Genomic DNA, 20,112 nt, shown 5'->3' with positions numbered 1-20,112 from the left:
ATATGTACACTAACTCTCCACGACATCTACTTTTTGCCACAATCGGGTCGATCTGTCAGGACTGACTTTTTTTGGAATGAAATCGAAGTTCTTAATTTTTTCGTCTTTGCTTGCGCAATATCGGTAAAATACTATACAGTGCACCCTCGAGATACGATGTTAATTCGTTCCAGGGTTGGCATCATATGGTGAAAAAATCGTATATTGGGGTATAGAGACCATTGTAATTATACAATGCAAACACCCCCTGGTAAAAATCGTCAAAATTTTATAAAAAATGTGTACATATTGACAATTAGCAACAAAATAGTATGCTAACTTTAGTAATTATAGTTACCTACAGTAACTGTATTGTATTTAGTGTATTTTAATGGTTATGATCTGCAATAAAACGCAAAATTATAATGTGTGCACCAAATGTAGTACGTACGGTAAGGAGTTCTTGCCTTCAAAAGGTACGCATAACATAAACTTTGAATTCACTTCAAGTAAGTTTAGCTTGCTAAGCCTACACTTAAAACTAAGTTTTAGTATATATTTTGAATAATTTTACTGAATTTCAACTTTTTATTACGAAATTTTATCCTTCAGCAGTTCCTATCTTCTCTTTCGCTATAAACTTTAGCCTACCTGGTTGAAACCTTATTCAACCTAAATCAATAAGGCCGAGCGATGCAGTTATAGAAAGCGGCCTCTCGCACACTTGACCATTTAACGGCTACCGAAATGAAAAATAAAATTATATTTTCTATGCTGGACGTACATACCTTAGGAGTAACGTGGCTTTAGCTGGTACATGTAGCGGGTAAAGCAGAGAGGAGGCAAAAACGTATCAATGCTAATTATGGTGCTGTGAACTTGAAAATAAATTTAAAACGTAATGAATTGGAATTTTTAGCAGGCTAAAAGAAGTTGTCCATTCCTGTCCAATTTTTCTACTGGTTTAAAAGAAAAAATTGATGGTGCAATGCAGAAAATTGCTAGCTAGCGCTTGTAAAAGGATCCAGAGAATGTGGTACAGTAGTTTGTCTTGTATGAAATGTGCACAAGAATCAATGTAACCATACATACAAAGTTTGTACGTATTTATACCCTATGGGGGACAGGGCTTTAGCAAGTTTCAGAAAGTAATGTGGATGCGTCAACTATCTTGAGTAGCTAGTTATATGAGTTACATACATACAATGAATTGTATTCACGTAGAAGATAACAAGCCCACATGCAAAGCCATGGTTAAACAAGAAAATATAACATAAAATCAAAAGGAAACAAAATGAATAAAATATGAAAAACATGCCACACAAGAGATAAATGATATATATTATACATGCATTGTTTTAATGTACCAGTCCACATCATTAAATTAAACACTTGAAATATTTCTGCGAATGTGGGATTTTCTGTATCTTCTACATCCTCGCCTTTACTAAATGGTTGCTCCTTTTGAATGCTGATCGCGTGCATGTCCTAGCTCATTCAAATCTTCAGTCGGAAGCTCTTTCTCGTGCTTGCTTTAATGGAGTTCTTGTTTTAATAATAATTGCAAATGCTGATTGGTTGCGATCATATTCCTTGACAATGTTAATAATACGGGTCCCTTCTTCTTATTTACGACATCCAACTTTGTTGACATAGAAATCATTTTTTCTTCGTTTTGTAACGTTTGTATCGGTCTCAGATTCCATAGATAACGAATTAAATGTAGATAGTTGTAGTTATATACGTATGCTGACTTGAAAGTTTATAGCAAAAGCTATAATAACGCTACAAATGATTATTTGCTCTCGCTTGTGTATTTTACACAAAATTTTCCACGCGGACATGAGAGAAGTCGATCATCGTGTCTCTTCTAAACGTTCTAAGAATGTTTTCGGCAAACTATATTTCGGTGTCTTTTTTATTTCGACGTGTGCTATGAGCACACCGACGGCCAAATTTTAACTCGGGCGAAACTTTTCTCAGATTCGTATGGTGAAATAAAATTCGTATAGCGAGGTGAAGATATCACAATGTTTCACTTCGTAAGGTGAAAAAATCGTATATCAGGGTAATCGTATCTCGAGGGTGCACTGTATTCTTATTTACCTTCCAATGTATGGACAATGTATGTGTTGATCAAATCTGTGACATTGGCTAAAAATTTAATCATTGGTAAAAACCCTGTGAAGACCAGATAACATACCAGATAACATAACAGATACTTCTCAAAATGTAAACCATAAACAGATCCAAAAGTCTACAAAATGTGTCTGACCATGTAAGACTCTAGGCTGCTGGAGCTAGCTACACCAACGATATTAGTTTTCAACAATATGGAGGCCAATAAAAATGTAAAGGCGGGTTGTCACTTTAAAGAGTGGTTCCCATATCGGCTGCGAGACTCCGGCAGCAAACTCGTAAAGCAAAACACTAGCAGCGCTAGGCACTCCGGCTTATGTTCACATAAAGCGTTTTCATTGGTGATCGCATAAAAATGGCCACTCGCCATGCTGTTGCAAAAGTGCTGACCTCCACCTGTACAGTACATTTTGGGAAGTTTTGAAAAAGTTGAACAGCGCTGAACTGTTGCATTGATCACCGGCAACTACCGGCTTTACTCGGAGCGTCGGTTCCCATTTCGCCGCCCTGCAATCCTTTACACTACCAGGCCCTGCAATCCTGCCACGAGTGCTTGCGGCATATATGAGAATCAGGCTTAACATGAGAGGTAGTTTCACTGTTGAAGAATTTGCTATTTGGTTTGCTCTGAGCATGTGTCAGCTGAATTGTGACTTACTGAGTGCATATTATAAAGAAGTGTAGTGCTTTGAAACAGTAGACAAATAATCCATTCCGAAAACGTTCACGTTATAAGGAATTCATGTTGTACGAACAGTAAAATATGTGTAAACTGCCTAATCCATTCCAAATTCTTCCAAACTCACCCCTTTGGCCCTTTAAATAAATAAAAAAAACTAAACTTAACTTTTCAGTTTAATTAATGTCCAGTAGCTGTAGCATTGGTTTGTATCTACGATTTTTTACTCTTCTCATAGTACTTCACTCTAACATACAACCTTATAGATCACTGCTGCAGTCCTATGCTATATGATGTTCTTGAAATCCTTTAAATTGCCCACAAGCAAGATTGTTCTAATTAGTGACACAAGCAGAGGCATGCCAGAGACTGAGGCATTTCTGGTAGCAACGACGGCAAAACTCCATTGACCACATACCAAAACTGAGGTCACTTTGTTGACAGTATTGCCAGCTGGTAGGGAGCTACAGTTAGCGCCTCCTTGACATGAAAGAACAAAGAGGAATGGCCTCTACTTGTATGAACTAGTAGCGAGTACTATATGACTATGAAGCAATCCCTCATAGAGGGAGTACGATGTTTGCAGAGGTTGTACGTGTTTTGTGAGTCAGTGTGACACAAACAATGACTATGATCCTGACTGGACATGTCTTAGTCCAGTGCCGGAGGAACCTCAGCGGACTGGAGACATGCCCGGTTGCTGAGAGCGATTTAAAGTTGGATGACATTCCTGACATCCAGTGACCGTTTTTGAGAATTGAAACCCCAACCTGTTACTCGCAAATCAGGCGTTCTAGGCGCCGTCTGCTCTCTAGTAAGCGAACAAACCTGATTGCGGAGAGACAAGCTCGATATCTATAATCTCCATTAATCAACGGAGTTACATGTTAATACCACTGATCCGTGCTAATCTCTCCCTAATTGGACAATTTATTCGCAGCACAAAATGATATAAGAGAAACCACGTTTGGACTACCAGACATGACATGTGGTTATTGCAAGCCAAAGAGAATGCTCTGAGTATGAAATATGGTGACCACATCGGTCTCCCAAGTATGCCTCTCATCCGAGCTGTACTCGGGCAACATAGAGCCATTTCTTTTGAACTTTTAAAGTGCTTGGTTTTATGGCACGAACATCGCACTAGGGGGGCTGATTGCTATCTAAGCAAAACTGCTTGAGTAATGCATCACTTTATTCTAATAAAAACTTTTTATGTTAGGCTTATAATAGACACATGCTTGTGAAGTGTGTTTAGTAGGCACCAGGAGAGTCGGCACCTACTGTAGAACCGCTGAAAGTAGTTTAAAGGGTCACTCGTGTCAGATTTTAAACAAATTTATCAAAAAATATAGATATGTTTCTATAATTTGAGATGCAGTTTGTCTTATGTGATCCGTTTGCCAGGACATTTCAAGATTAAAATCGACATAATTAGATCGTGGTTAAAATGCTCAGAAAAACATACTTCCAAAAATGGCGTAAGTAGTCGCACTTTCTGTTTGTCCCTCTCGTTATGACGAGAGGCTATTGTGTTCAAGTCGCAGTGTTAAACGTCTTTATTGAAAAATATTTAATTTTGTATTTGCTAATGATTTTTAGAATAAAACATAAAACAAAGCCTCAGATACATCGCCATGGATGTTTCATATGATTTAAAGATACGCTGGTTAGAAATTATGCCAAAGTTTTTCTCTAAATGCGTTGTAAAGTGAAATAGCTAAATACCCAATGAGCTATAGTTGTGACTTTATCAGAAGTTTTGTTAGCTGTCACAGAATATCACGTCATGTCAGGGATGCTAGTCCTACGACCAGCCTGAGTGGACAACAACTAGTTTATTTAAAATCACTACATAACCAAATCTAGATACCAGTCCCCTGTTTCTCTTTGACTCATCTCAAAAATTATGCATAATATATAATATATATATATAATATATATTATATAATATTATCATTGTATTATAGTTTTAAACTGTTAATAATAATGATAATTTTTCAGCTAAGTTTAGGAATTACAGAGAAATAGGATATACGCTCTTTCAATGTTTCCAATATGATTAGAGAGAATGGTAAGTTGTTATTATTAGGTGACCTTCACCTTTTAAAGACAACCTTGACATAAGGCATCGCGCAACCATCGCTCTACTATAAGCGCCCTAGGGAACATGATCTTCTTGTCTGTCCAGTGTAGTGCTTCGGCACTGTAACACTAACATCGTGGGGTTCGAATGTTCGGTAAGCAGTTGCTAATCTCTCAAGCAACTCTCCAACCCTGTAGCCTAGTTCATCACTCAAATGACACAACTTACGCAACAAACTCCTAGTAAGTTGTGGTGTAGAAAGGAAATGACTATTTCACGCAATTATAGCTGCATTCATCTACAAGCCAGCTACATTTGCATTGTTTAGCCAGGCAAACATTACAAGCTCTTCAACAGCCATTTTGTTTTGTTCGTTCAAACAAGCGCATCCTCTCCGACAATGGCCATTCCGATTGCAACGATGAAGCTCTAGTTTTACGTATATCGCTAAGCAAACTTGACGAACAATAATAGCGTATACTCTGTTGACTTTTGGGATCAGAAACCATTTTAAATGATGATTAAACTGGCTGGCTTACGGCAGAAGTGTGGCGGGTACAAAGTGATGGGCGCTTTTCGACTCCCTGTGCGTATGCTTCACAACTATGTACAAGGAATAGGTCAATACTTTTGCCTTTGTTGAGGTACATGATCGCTGTGTCGGTTTAAAGTCGACTGACAGAATGTGGAACTATTTGGCTATAATAATAGGCTATAATAACTGAAACGTGTTCGCTACATTCTAAAAATGGGATAAGAAACAAGACTGTATCTTCGTTGTCAAACATGACAATATTGGCGTGAGCCGATAGGGACAGCATGTCAGTAATAGCCAGTATGGTAGCCAGACGGCAACTGTTAGCAACACTCATGAACTTTACTGTTCAAGTTGGCCAAATCTGCTGATAACTTGAACAAATTGGCAATGTCAAGTCGGGACAGCGTAGTTTCATATTCGCATGGAAATACTCGTGTTGCTAGGTAGTAGCAAAATGTCTGCGAACCTGTAATTTGTTGCCAACATAAAAAATCTGGCAATATCGTCTGCATACTGTACTTCACAACCTACATTACGTCGTCGCAACTAAAACGATGCTACAGAAAAGACATTTAAGACGCTTAGACACAGGTGGTAAGACATTCCTTGCTCATTTACCATTCTCTGACACAGCCTGTGATCCCTGGGGGCAATTAGGAGCGTGAGAAATAGAGGCTATACAATGAGCAGGAATTACCTGCTCTCCCTAGAGGGCACTACCTAACAGTTTCTCATCATATCAACCTGAGGTGATCAATTCAATAACTTGTATTATCTGAGAAACTGGTGGCAGGGCTGGGGGCAAGTCCAACCAAAAGATGTGAATAATAAGTATGTACCTACTGTACCTACTGTCATCAAAAACTGAACACGCAAACAAATTATAAATACAAGTGAATAACTGTGCCTCAGTTAACTTTGAATATATGCTTGCACAAAATAAAGTCCTATTGTCATTAAGAAATACCAAATAGTATTTTTGTTTCCCATGCTTGCATTTCTCTTTTCAAAACTGCACTATCTCTCTACGATTCTTGTATGGCTTTATTTGGAAAAACTGGATTTGAAAAAGAAATTCAAGTAAATATAAACATAGTGTCTAGTATATTTGTTGCAATAAAATGTGACATAAAATATAAGATTGTGACATATAACAATAATATAATATGTAATATGTGACAGTAAAATATAATATTGTCACATGAATTAAATTAACCACACAGTTTATTGAAGTTTTTTTTTAAACAATTCAAGATTTTTTCCATTGGCTGCCCAATGAATACAACAGTTGACATCAAGTCAGTAAACTAGAGATATATTTTTGCACAAAATAATATAATACAAAAAATACTATTTCCATTTGGTACTGTTTAGATTTTTTTCTTCAAAATTGTATTATTAATAATATAATAATAGTATTATTGTATTATCAGTATGTCAATATATACTGTATATACATGTATACATATATATACAGTATATGCTCGTTGAAGTAGAACGTGAAACACACTCATACAATAATCACCTGTCTAAGTAAAACAGTCATTAGAAATGCTGTCTCTCCAAACTTATTTTACGCTAGCAGCTGCCATTGTTTTACTGATCATTACTTTAGGTTTATCAAATCCAGGCTTTGACATGGTTTTCTATAATCATGAGTGTGCCACGCTGTCTACTGATGTGGTCATACTGACAGAGCGTGTTTTCAATTAAAATGTCGGTATTGGCCAGGGCTTCTATAAAAGAATCTCTATGTTTTTTCACAAGTATTTACATGGTTTAGTATCGCTGTTCTACCCAATTTAAGGCAATATAATAATACATACACAGCCAAATTCTGCACAATTGACTTGTTTTTATGAAAATAGTTTAGTTGTGAAATGCTAGGCAAGTAACTGATTACTTCAAGGGGGACACAACTATAATAACTCACACACATCCCAGTCCGAGTAAATAAATTAAAAGCACCCATAATCTTAGCTACTATGAAAGCTGTGTCTGTCTGTGTGTCCAAAGCCACCCTCACGAGTTAGGAAAGAGATTCCTTCCAACAGGATTCAAACTTGCGATATTCATTTTGGTAAACCACTGTTTGTTGGTAGATCAACCACTCACGGCATCTCGGCTCATGGTATGGTTATTAAACCTAACGATCTCACACTGTACACGTGACTGCTAGGGTGTTAGTCCTTAGGCTAGGGTGTTAGTCCTTAGGCTAGGGTGTTAGTCCTTAGGCTAGGGTGTTAGTCCTTAGGCTAGGGTGTTAGTCCTTAGGCTAGGGTGTTGGTCCTTAGGCTAGGGTGTTGGTCCTTAGGCTAGGGTGTTCGTTCTTAGGATTTGGCAATCATGTGTGATACCCAGGATACATTATCATGGACTCATGCAAACACAACAAATAACTGTTTTTAGTTAATATTACTTCAAAGGAGCCAAAAGCCACAAAGTGAAAATCCTGACTCATGACAGAACTGAGTGAAGACAATCAATGGAAACATAGTGTTTGCACTAGTCATGACAGAAGGCAACTTCCTGTGGCGAGCCAGATCATTCGCTGACTCAGCGCTCCACCCAGGCAGCAACCAAAACGCGCATAAGCCACTGCTCAACGCTGACAGTCAAGCGAGCGACGGAGAGGTAATTGCTGAGCAGAACCAGGACTGCCGTATCTCAACGCTCCAACGAGTAACAATAGACTCAGTAGAGCTCATAAATATAAAGGAATGTTGACAAGGCCAGCAAGTAGATTAGTGAGGAGAGACTAGAACAAAGAAGGCTAGGCATTATGCATGCCTGGCTAAGCTATTGCTGTAAGGATGGAAGGGCCAGCTCACCACCTGTCCTATTTAGGTGGATAAACAGGCTGCCATTGGTCAACTAGTTACTAGTACAAGGGACAAGCTAGAGCCTGCTGAAATGCCAAAATCACAACACAAGTGAAGGAATTTCAAAACTGACATGAATATTAAAGAATCCAATCTACCACTTATCCGCAGGAAGTTTCGCTATACCAGACGCTATACCAAACGCGAGATAAAAGATACAGGAGCAAAATAAAAAGATCCAATCCACGCTACCTTGACAGCTTGTAAGGCTATTTCTACAGCAATTAATATGTACAACTAGTTGTTATGGTCAAAGAAGTCCCGAGAAACATCTCACAAATTGCGAAATGCCATCATATACGTACTTCAGAGATGTAATTGAAAAAGCACATTTGGTTGCCACCAAAGTATCATAATAACTGAGCTAAGCTAAAGTTTTTTGTCCGTTAGAAACAACCGCAATAAAACAGATTTTCAGTGATACAGAAATGAGAGAGACACACTTGGGTTACGATTGGAGATGTTTGACATGTCGGGAAACATCATGGCTAACTAGGTTGGACGATGTAAACAGCTCTTACAACCGTTCTGGTATGGACAGATACCTGATATAATCGACCCGATATTTCCTACCTGTAACTATGTATACTAACAGTAATTGTTGAAAACTCAAGATAAATCATTATTACTTCCTACTACACAGCATCAATTCGTTAATAAGAAATGCCAAGACTATACATGTATATAATTTGCACATAAAAGTAGCACCCAAAAATATATTCCTGTTCCACCCTTGAATAATGATCCTTTTACTGGCTAATAATCCTTTTGCTGGCACATTTCGCAATGTCACGAAGGATGTTCGAGTGTCAGGTAGGACATTTAGGTGTCAAGAAAAGATCATCATTGACCTTTTTACTAGTCTGGGGCAACGGTAGAGAGACAGATTTATTCAGAGGCATTTGCCAAACTTAACACATTACCAAATCTGAACAAACAGAGTAACATCGGTTGCCAGATAGACAACTCCCACACTCGCTCTAAACTTTGTTTACACTATAGGACGTTGTCCACTCGGCGATTATTTATCGACTATGCCGTCAAGACACCACGGATGCGTCAGGAAAGATTCCAGCTGTCAAAACTTTCCCGATAGTTTGACGAGCATCAGCAACAGCATGTGCGATGTGTGCCACTTCAGCAACAGTGATTGGATGTTACTACTTTCATCACAGTTGCTGCGGGACTAGCATTTCATCACTTCCGCAACCAGATTAAATAACAATAACCATGTACATGCTATGCTGTGTACTATTCGCTGATGTAAATGCGGATGGTTTTGTGATAGCTTGAACATTGCTATCACAAACAATCAACAAAGTATTGTGGCAATTGTGACAGCGTGAGCCAGTCTTTAGTTGTCAGTCAAAAACATAGGCTAATCATTGAGCGACCTTTTTGTATGAGAACAGAAAAGAGGAAGAGCTCCTACACTGCCCATTGTCAATGCGTGGAATTAGAGAAACCACAACTATAAATAATGTTAGGCGAGAGACATCTGTAAGCCCTCCGGCTTACAGAGTCTTATGAGTGATGATGGTATACCGTGTCAGTAGCCAGAGCTGGGTGGGAGCCAACCAAAAGGCCTCTTACAGTTAAATGCAAATAACAGTCTCACCTCAGTCGCACACGAGTTTAGTGTTATGCATATCCCTGACTCAGATAGAACTGACATTCAAAGTTCAGGCAGAATTCTACTCGTGATCGTGTTAACAGCTTTTTCGACACTTGATATAAATTTTGAACAAATATTTGACTCGAAATACGAACTCATTTTTTTAGATACTTGACAATTTCATAAAAAAGTAAAAACTGGTGGGATTTAAAATTAAAACAACAAAATAATGATTGCATACATAAATCAATCAAAACTATATTAAATATACTTTGGTCAAATGAAACAAAATACAATGGATTATTATATTATTCCAACATACAAATAACACACCTAATATCTATGGAAAATTTTTAAGATTTGAGTAAAAAATTTCAGCGTCTTAATTTTAATCACGGAATAGATATAAACCTAATCACTGGTCATATAGTCAATGCCATATAACGCAGATTAGACAGTGAGATAAGAAAAACAAGAGAACAAAGAATATCACAGGTAACCTTTCATATGTCTAAATACATAGCGTGTGGCCAGTTTTATTGTGAAAAATGAATTGTTTGCACTATTGTCCTAGTGGCTTGAGAGATGTACTAGTCTGGTTGGTGTCACTTCTTTAATTTTTGCCTTTTTTATAATTTTCAAGGATGAAATTAAAATTAAAAAAGGTTTTGCATAGGAGGTAACTTTTAAATAGCCTTGCCTAATATAAAAAAATAGATCAAACATTTTAGCCAAATTCCTTTCTGACAATTTACCACTTGGTGTTCTATTATCATTTCTGTTTCCATCAAGCGTGAAAACTGAAATGGGTTCTCAAACTTCTTACCTGCAGTAGGAGCTGCCATTTCCACCAGCTGCGACGCAGGTTCCGTTGTTCTGACATGGATGTGGATAACACGATGACACTTGAGCAACTGCAAGAAACAGAGATAGAAATTCTGTGAACAATCCATTACAACAATCCATAAAAAACTAATTTAAAAATAAAAGATAATTGAAAAAAATACCTAAATTATATATTTGCTGGCTTGTTATCTATTTCACCTTCACTAGCTGATGTTATGGTGTTAAGGTTTTAATATTCAAATTTTAAAACTTACAAAATAACAAAAACTAGCTTTTTCGCTGCCAGGCAGTTGAATCCTTCATTTTATATGAGTTATTTTCTTTTACTTTTTATCTTAATAAATAACTGCGGTCTAAAACGCCTGCAAACAACAGGTCGAGGTTCAACTCCCAAAAGAAGGTCACTGTTGGTGACAGGAATGACATGCAACCTTAAATTGCACTCAGCAACTGGGCATGTCCATGGTTGTAGAGGTTCCAGACATGTCCAGCCAAGATCACAGAGACATTGTTTGTGTCACACTGGCTCTCGCAAACACACACACACTCTCTGCTTGCAGTAAGCTAAGCATACACCATACTCCATCTTCAAGGGATCGCTCACACACAATGGTTTGTAGAGTAAACAGAGCACACTATAATTGAAGACTTAACAGTGTGACGATGCGTCGACAAACTGAACAAATTTTCATACATGAGCAATGATAAACAAGCATTCAAATCATAGCTAATAATCACATTTATTGATAAGGGCACGCTATTAGGGCTGGTTCATTCCATTTAGTGAGAACTCAGGTGATATGACTCCATAATATTGATCTCTAGATCGACATGGTTTTTTGACAACTCTGTCAAAATTTATACAAAGCCGACAAGCCGATTCCTTTCCAAATTCCACTTCTCATTTTGTCTCACAGCAGCATAAAATATTGTTTTCTTTGGCCATTTTAACCACTTCGGAATCTCTAGTCGACAATCGCTTCTTCAAACTTCCCTTTTCTAGACTTTTAAATGCCCGGGTTCTATCTAGACGATGGTCCGATGCGGCCATGTCTGTCCGATAAATGACAACTTTGACCAATAGATGGCTCTCGTGACAAATGACACAAGACACGTCCATGAATTTGCCACCCGAGTGTTGTGATGTACTTTTCATTTGTTATTGTTAATATAATACTGTATTCTGTTGCAGATATAACCATATTTTACTCTCTCATGTATATTGGTATATGCATATTGTACCATAATGCAACCTACGAGTATGAATGAGAGACAATATACGATGCCTAATGTACAGTGCTCTACTCGATTGTCATTGTGCCAACTTTTTCATGGCTGGACATGTCCTAGACTGTATTTGGCCGAACAAGCAACGGTTGTCCGTATCAGTTTTATTTTATATTTTCCTATCGCCATTTCGGACTTCCACCAGCGATCACAATGTTCACATACATAAGCTGTGAGAAACTTCAATTCATCAATCACCAAGCCCCTTCATTAAACATTCAATTAGATCTAATCAAATCAACTTTCCAATCAGTCGACTCATTTGGCAAGTTGAATTAAGCAAAGCGTGAATATGAACAACCAGTAATTGTTAAAAGATATGGCATGGTTTGTAGAATAAACACAAATGAACTGGTGAAAAAGCCTTAGAAATACTCGCATGGTCATAGAGGGGACGCAGTGCAAGCGAATCCAACTGAGATAAAAGAGTATTGGCTAATACTTCCTGCAGCTTTATCAGACAGTTAGTCATTGCCTCGTGTCTGGTGAAATCGAAAGAAGTAGCAACCTTTGGCTGTACCGATTACGCCACTGAATTCCTATGAACTTTCAAGAAATGCGTTGCCAAAAGAAACACCATTATTCTGTCAGCTGGTTTAACCATGAATAGTTCCCACGACAGCATTTTCTGCACAAGGAACCTAAACATTGAGTCTAACCAGACTGTCTTTAAATTAGAACCACAATTTAATTAAATAATATAATTTTATTAAAGGCTGTACTAACAAGATATCGTCCTCAGAGTCTCGTGACAATAAATATTTTTCATCGCGGTTGATATTTCAACAATGATCTTTATCATGATAAGAGTTGTGTTCTTCCGCCACCAAACTTAAACATTGGGAAAAAGATTTTCATTTATCAGTATTCAAAACTCGCGATTTTCAGTTTGGTAGACCAAACTGTATCAGCCATATTAGGCATTGTTGAATGATTGTACACATAGTTATTACAACCTGATGATCTCCAACAGCACACGAGACTACCGATTGCCATGATAACAGTGATAACAATATTAATGACAAGGAATATTCTAATAATTCGGTTCGGTAAGATTAACAATGACATTATAGTTTGAGTCTTATAAAAAGGTCCCCTTGGACGTACAAGTAAAACATACGAGAACTACAGCGTATTGGTAAGAATCTAGGCTATTTACCTATGTAAATGATGAGTATTCTAATCTGGTGATGCGAAGCATTATTATAATACAAGAGGAGCCTACGTCTACATACAATAAATCTCAATTCAATCCGATTTTTGAAGGTTTTTTTGCGAAAATTGATTCTATAGCTGTTGGAATACGCCAGAGAATATATAAAAACATCAGCAACACAATAAACGGCCATTTACACTTTTATTAATAATACAATAATAATAATACTAATAATAATACATGTGATGTAACACTAAGAATACGGATTAGACCACGTTATAGCCACAAAGCATGATTATGTTACATTGATAGGAGCTAAGAAAGAAAATGCTACCTTGGCCACCACATCTACTGCACACTGCATTATTGTCGAGTCCATTTGACACGCATTTGATTGTTGATATAGACATGTCAAAAACATTCATTGACGTGAAACACCAGCATGCCTGCTGCAGCAATCACAACAATAAAAAGCTAAGAGTCAAAGATCGAATTGGCCATATCGAAAACAATCGTACAACATTACGGAGCCATTATAGGGTACTTCACGCAAGACCAAATCGTCAGCCAGACCCTAAGAGTCCGTCGAGCCCGAGGCTGCGAGACCTGACAAAGCTTGTTCCCACACCAGTCTATGGCTATTACAGGTACTTACAAGTGTTCAACGCCAATAATTAAGGTAATTTCTGGCTATATCAGCTGGCTGACGCATGAATAATAGAGAGCCAATAGAAAGGTCGAGAGAGGTCCACATAGTATACAGTCTATTGTAATTGCCTAATGAGTAGAACTATAATACCCAGTATTAGTAGGAATTAGGGAGGGCTGGTAGAGGGTGTGTTGCAACTGCCCAACAGACCAACTCTGTCACGCAGTCGGATTAACAGTGATTTAGGGTGATTTAGGACTCCTCGCCTGTAGGGGTACGCAAATGGCGCTTCAATTCCAGCCAGGAACAACCGCAATTGTAAAAGAATTGGGTATTCTCTCCACAAATATTTTTCATGAAACTTAACCAGTGAGAAACGTAGCCTGAGATATTTTCAAATAATTCATATCTGTAGGCTATGAAGCCCAACCACTTGCCATGTGACAAACAGACATTCTGTGTTTCCAAGCTTCAAATGTGTTCGAAGTTGCCCACTGACGACGAATTTGCATACTGCTTCAACGGTTCGGAATTTTTATATAGTTATAAACCTTTCCGAGATCCCTCAATACAAAACTTGTTCAATTATGTTCGCTTTCCGGTCAAGGTCACTTTTCAGTCTATGAGTAGGCAACTAGTTGCACTAAAAAGTAATTATTTCGTCATCCTTGTGCGAGCGACCCTTTCTTTGTATGTAAATGTTCACGAAGAGATAAAAAGTCAAGCAGAAACAGTAGTGAGTAGCAGTAGAATATTTTAGTTGCAGAGACCAGCGTGGTTGTGTGTTGAATCTTTTTACCTCCACAGGGGAGAGCTCAGATGAGTTTTACCAATTCGGATCCATCAGCAATGAGCGTTTCTATAATGTTAAATAGTCACACAGCGAATGTCTTTCACACAAATTTAGGGAAACAAAATGGCGTCAAAGTATTCGGCTTTCACAGTTTCTAGGATTCGGAGTGAGAGCAACTTTGTACCCATTCGAAGCAGAGAAACGCAGTGATTGACAATTCAACCTCTAGTTCATGTGCCGATAACATGGAAAGGGGGCTGCAATTTAAGAGACCAAGTTGAGCATGTGTATCCATGAAGATAGGTTACAATAAAACATCTATAAATTTACTCATGTAACATGGAGTCAGGCCAGCAAGTGGATAGGTAGACCACCAGCCAGCTAGTAGGATAAGCATAGAGAGCAACTAGCAGTGCCCAACTACGGCATTCACGAGTCACCTATGACTCATCTAGTCGAACAATAGTCAGTCATCAGGTATGGCCTCTTCTTCACCTAATTGCGGCCCATAAACCTTTTATCGAAGAAGCTTTATTTAGCCTCAGATCTTATTCATACCAACCCGTGAAGAGTAACAATATTAGTCGCCAGAGCTATATCAGAAGCGGGTAAGATAAAATATTTGAGGAGCAAATTCAAGCGCGTCACGGGCTTGGCGCCAGTTTCATCATTGTTATGCAGAATAGCTACCAACTGAGTGTGTCATGAAACAAAAAATTTATTTTTTTTGGATAGTTTGTAACATCACATCTGAGAAACAAAGCTTTCGCTTCTAGATTGTAAGACAGTGTTGTCGATTACTTACGTTTCTTATTTATAATCACAATTGAAGGAGCAGGTTTTCTGTTGTCAAGAAAATTACAAATATTGGCACTACTTCCTGGCAATAAAATAAAGAACCTATCAGTGATATCTCCATGTAAACCATCCTATGCAAACCAGGTGAATTGAGGAATAGATCACAACGTGTAGGACCACAATCCTTATGTATGCATAACATTTTATTGGCTGATTATCAACAAGATGTTCTCTGTTAAAAATGCCAAAAGAAAAAAACAAAAAATAAAAAGACAGAAATCAGGAATTATTGAGTGAGTTGAACAGACGTGGTTTAAAAGTTGATAATCTAATAATAATGTGGAGGAGTCGGGATAGTGAATTGTAGGTAGAAACAGAAAGTTCATAATCTGAAACACTAGATAGAAAACGATGTTTGTCATGTGTGGGAGGATAAATACAAATAGTCAAAGGCGTATTTTGACGAGCGCAGTGTACTTACTACAGTGTAGATAGACAGCCAGCCATTGAATATAATCACTGCACTATTTCGCGACATTTAAAAAGAATTGTAACGCAGTAGATGTGCGGCTAGCTTACGTGACATACGATAATAACTTATCAGAGAGCTATAGAGAGAGGGTCAGAAATAAACAGTTTGAAAGGTTTTTAGAGAGGCCCTTGATCTCTGCTCTCTACTTGTGAATGATTTATGTTTCAAACACTTCTGAAAGGTTTTTTGACAAATGAAGCACCAAGATATAGGTCATGCGCCTTATCGAAATCAGACCCTTTTGAATCTGATACACATCAGCAACATACATTATTTTTAGTCTATTTTTAACTGATAGCAATCAAAAGTCGCACGGTTTACTTCATTGAAGATATACCTATTTCGTTTTTGTATATTTACTAAATCATACGGTGACTTTAACGTACAGTACGTACTCTTTAACGTACAGTAACGTACTCTTTAACGTACAGTAACGTACTCTTTAACGTACAGTAACATACTCTTTAACGTACAGTAACGTACTCTTTAACGTACAGTAACGTATTCTTTAACGTACAGTAACGTACTCTTTAACGTACAGTAACGTACTCTTTAACGTACTCTTTTTATCTTTTTATCGAGTTATGAACTTGCACAAATTTTTAGTTTTGATTTTATCATAAAGTAGCATAAATATTTTTATATTTTATATTTATATTTTTTATCATAAGTATTTTTTATCATTTGCGATGGTCTTTGATGTTTGAGAGGATCTGACTGCCAGGATGTTTCAAGATTAAAATCGGTAAAATTGATAAGTTGAAGGTCAGTTGAAGGACTCAGAAGAAGCAAAAGTACGAAAATGACATCTATAGTTGCGAAGAGACCGACAGAGCATGGACGCATAATGCTGCAACTTGAACGCAATAGTCGATATACATATATATATATATATATATCGACTATTGATATATATATTAATATATATAAATATATTAGTAGTCGATATCAACTACAGCAATGATATCAACTATGTATAGCAACCATAACAACTAGTGATGTCAGTTTGGCACGTATTTTTCTTCTGAGCATTTTAACCATGATCAAGTTTTGTTGATTTTGATCTTGCAACATCCTGGAAATCAGATCTCGTTGGAGTTGGTTAACCATAGACATTGACCGCTTGAGATGAGGTCACTGAACCAACCAGCAATCTTTACTAAAAGTTTTCAATTTTTAAATTAAAAGAAGCCAAGAAAAATGATTTAAAAATAGCACAAAAAATCAACAAAGCATTTTTCTATAAATCCTCAACTCTCCGTTCTAATATTGACATCTTGAAAACAGATATGACAGTATTTAATCTCAGCAGGTTATCTTATAGTTAGATAAGACTATGGGCTGAACAAGGGTTTGACATGAGTGCTACCATTGTGGTCAGGAGATTAGCAAACTGCAAGCTATCCAGTGTAATTACAGCTCTGACTGGCTAGTTACTAGTAATGTAACCTGAGATCACAGGCAGCCTTTGTCGACAACTACTAGCAGGTGTTATGGATCATATGAAAGGTCGCGCTAACATTCCATTATTAGATACTATCATTTAATTTAAGAGCAGGTTATTGCGCATTAGATTTCACCGCAACAGCAACACACTCGATCATCAACCGCGGAGTGGAAGTTGCATACAATTTGAATCTTTCAATTGTATGCAACTGAAAGATTCAAATTTTTTGATATCAAAGAATTTCAAAAAGATCATAAAATTCATTGCTTCCCAAAACAACTCATCGAATGCACCGACTGAGCTTGTGAAAAGCCTTGACACAAAGGGATGGCAACTACATGTTCACACAAATGAAAAACATCGTTTTCTATTCCACGACACCAACATGCTACATCCACCATCGTATGTTTCAGTTTATGAACTTTCTGTCACTACGAAATTCAATTCACTATCCGACTCCTCCGTAACACTACTAGATTATCAACTTTTAAACCACGTCTGTTCAACTCACTCAGTAATTCCTGATTTCAGTTGTTTCATTTTTGGTATATAACGAAAAACATCATTTTGTTCATGATTACTAATGCCAATGAAAAGTCGTCCGACACAAAATTCAAGGCTTTCATTGTTTGAATGAATGCTCCTCAGCGTGACAAACGCCAAAACAACAGACATCAAAGGCTGTCTTGCATGCCATTAGCATAGAAACACATGAAATCAAACACGAACAAATCACCAAATGACCAAATATGTAATAGTGAAAAACAATTCAAAACTAAACAATGTATCTGTCAAATCACGGCAAGTTAGCTAACATGGGGTAAACGCTTTCTACGTCACGTCATGCACAGTTCGTTTAAGAGATAGCATGACCGCTTCGGCTTGGCTAGTTTCTCTAATGGTTGATAAGTTATTATAGAATGTCTTGAATGGTGACGAGTTAAAAGCTATGAGAAAAAGCTGGCGTAGTCAATATTCTATAAGCGCCCTACAGCGAAACGGCAATACAACTATAACTAGGTTCCAGAAGATGCAGCTGATTTTACCACTGGGTGTTTATAAAATTTGACTGTAAGTGTGCAACATACCCTAAAATTAATTACAGTTAGCACGAACCAGTTAGCTTCCAAGTTAGTAAACAGTAACATTTGAACACAAAAAAATCTCGACCTAATCACTGACCTGTTTGTTCGAAGAAGGCAAATATCAGTATTAGAGATAATATCTTCCAAAGTAAATCCATTATAGATGATGAGAGTTAGTATAATCCAACGCTAAAGTGATCAGATTCAATCATAACATTGTGAATTGTAATTCTCTTAGTAATTTTCAAATCTGAAATTTTACGAAAATCTCTGCTAGCAAACCATTAGCTGTTACTGCGATCTCACAATTACTCTACTAACATCTCACTGACAATGGACTGTACAATAAATTGTTCTGACATTCTTATTGGCTGAACGTAATTACTACTGCGCATATCATTGGCGCAACAGGTGCTCGTCGTGGATAGATAACTCTAATATGCTTAATTAGGCTAGTAATTGGTTTGTCATCGTTGGTAAGCTAACAAGTCATTCGCAATAAAATTAAACAAGCGTACAGAAACGTTTTCAGCAGTAACCATATTTATTTTGTACCATATAAAACCATTTAAAATTAATTTTTAAGTGAAAATAAATTTATAGTTTTTATTTCTGGCTATTATATTAAATTTGTTATAAAGCTTGAAAATCAAAGATTAACCTGATTGTAGGGCAGCAGATTTTGCGCTTACTACTAGTTTCTATTACAGCATTTACATGAACTCTTATTAGATTATACTAATTATAATGTAAGTCTACTATCTTAGACTATAGCATATATATATTATTATACTATATTTTATTATACTATATTATACAGTAATGCATTATATCATATTACTATATACCATATCATACTGTTTCACCGTATTATATAGTTATATCTAAATATTTATTATATTATATCCAAATATTGTGCAATACTATACTATAAATACTATAATTTTATATATATTTTTGAATACCCAACAAAAACCATGTTATTACAAATAATTTCTATGATAATCACCTAAAAGACCAAATGGGCTGATTAAAATGAATTAATATTTAGTTTTATTTAGGTGGTCAGTCATTTAGTATAACTCCCAACTAGCCACAATAAACTCACACCAGTTGAACCCAATATCCTAATAATCTTAATAACACAATCTTGAGGCTTGCTAACCACTAGTTTAGTAGCTCAAATTCTTATATTGTCAGTTATCAGTTACTCAAATGGTAAAAGATTTAAGTGTAATATACACATATATATATATATATATATATATATATACATGTCATGTATATATATATATATATATATATATATATATATATATATATATATATATATATATATATATATATATCACACTCAAATGGTAAAAGGTTTGGCCCACTTTGCGGCCCACTTTGCTGCCTGGCCGGTGATTGAACTTTACTTTATAATAAATTCGCTTTGAACAAAAACTAATTTGTTTTAAATGGAATGTTTTATATCATCTGATAATGATCCCCTTTATGCTTGGCATAAGTTTTTAGTGTTGCAGCCCGCTGGCAGCGGTTGGAATGGCAGCTTCCTTCCAGGAAAGAGATAATTCGAACTATTGAACTTTGCCCTG

General features: G+C 36.8%; 1 protein-coding gene across 1 annotated transcript in view; it reads right to left on the bottom strand.

Annotated features, from left to right (window-relative positions):
• LOC137398809 (neurogenic locus Notch protein-like) overlaps nucleotides 1–18,733 on the bottom strand; it is an 84,325-nt gene extending 65,592 nt beyond the window's left edge. Inside the window, exons 1-2 of the mRNA XM_068084987.1 lie at nucleotides 18,609–18,733; nucleotides 10,745–10,832 (exon numbers count right to left, since the gene is read on the bottom strand). Coding sequence (XP_067941088.1) covers nucleotides 10,745–10,832; nucleotides 18,609–18,669 — 149 coding nt within the window. The 5' untranslated portion in view covers nucleotides 18,670–18,733. The remainder of the gene's footprint in view (nucleotides 1–10,744; nucleotides 10,833–18,608) is intronic.
• Nucleotides 18,734–20,112: the final 1,379 nt, after the last annotated feature.

This window comes from Watersipora subatra, chromosome 6 (genome assembly GCF_963576615.1).
Source record: "Watersipora subatra chromosome 6, tzWatSuba1.1, whole genome shotgun sequence".
Taxonomy (NCBI): Eukaryota; Metazoa; Bryozoa; class Gymnolaemata; order Cheilostomatida; family Watersiporidae; genus Watersipora; species Watersipora subatra.
This window is presented reverse-complemented; position numbering and strand designations above follow the sequence as displayed.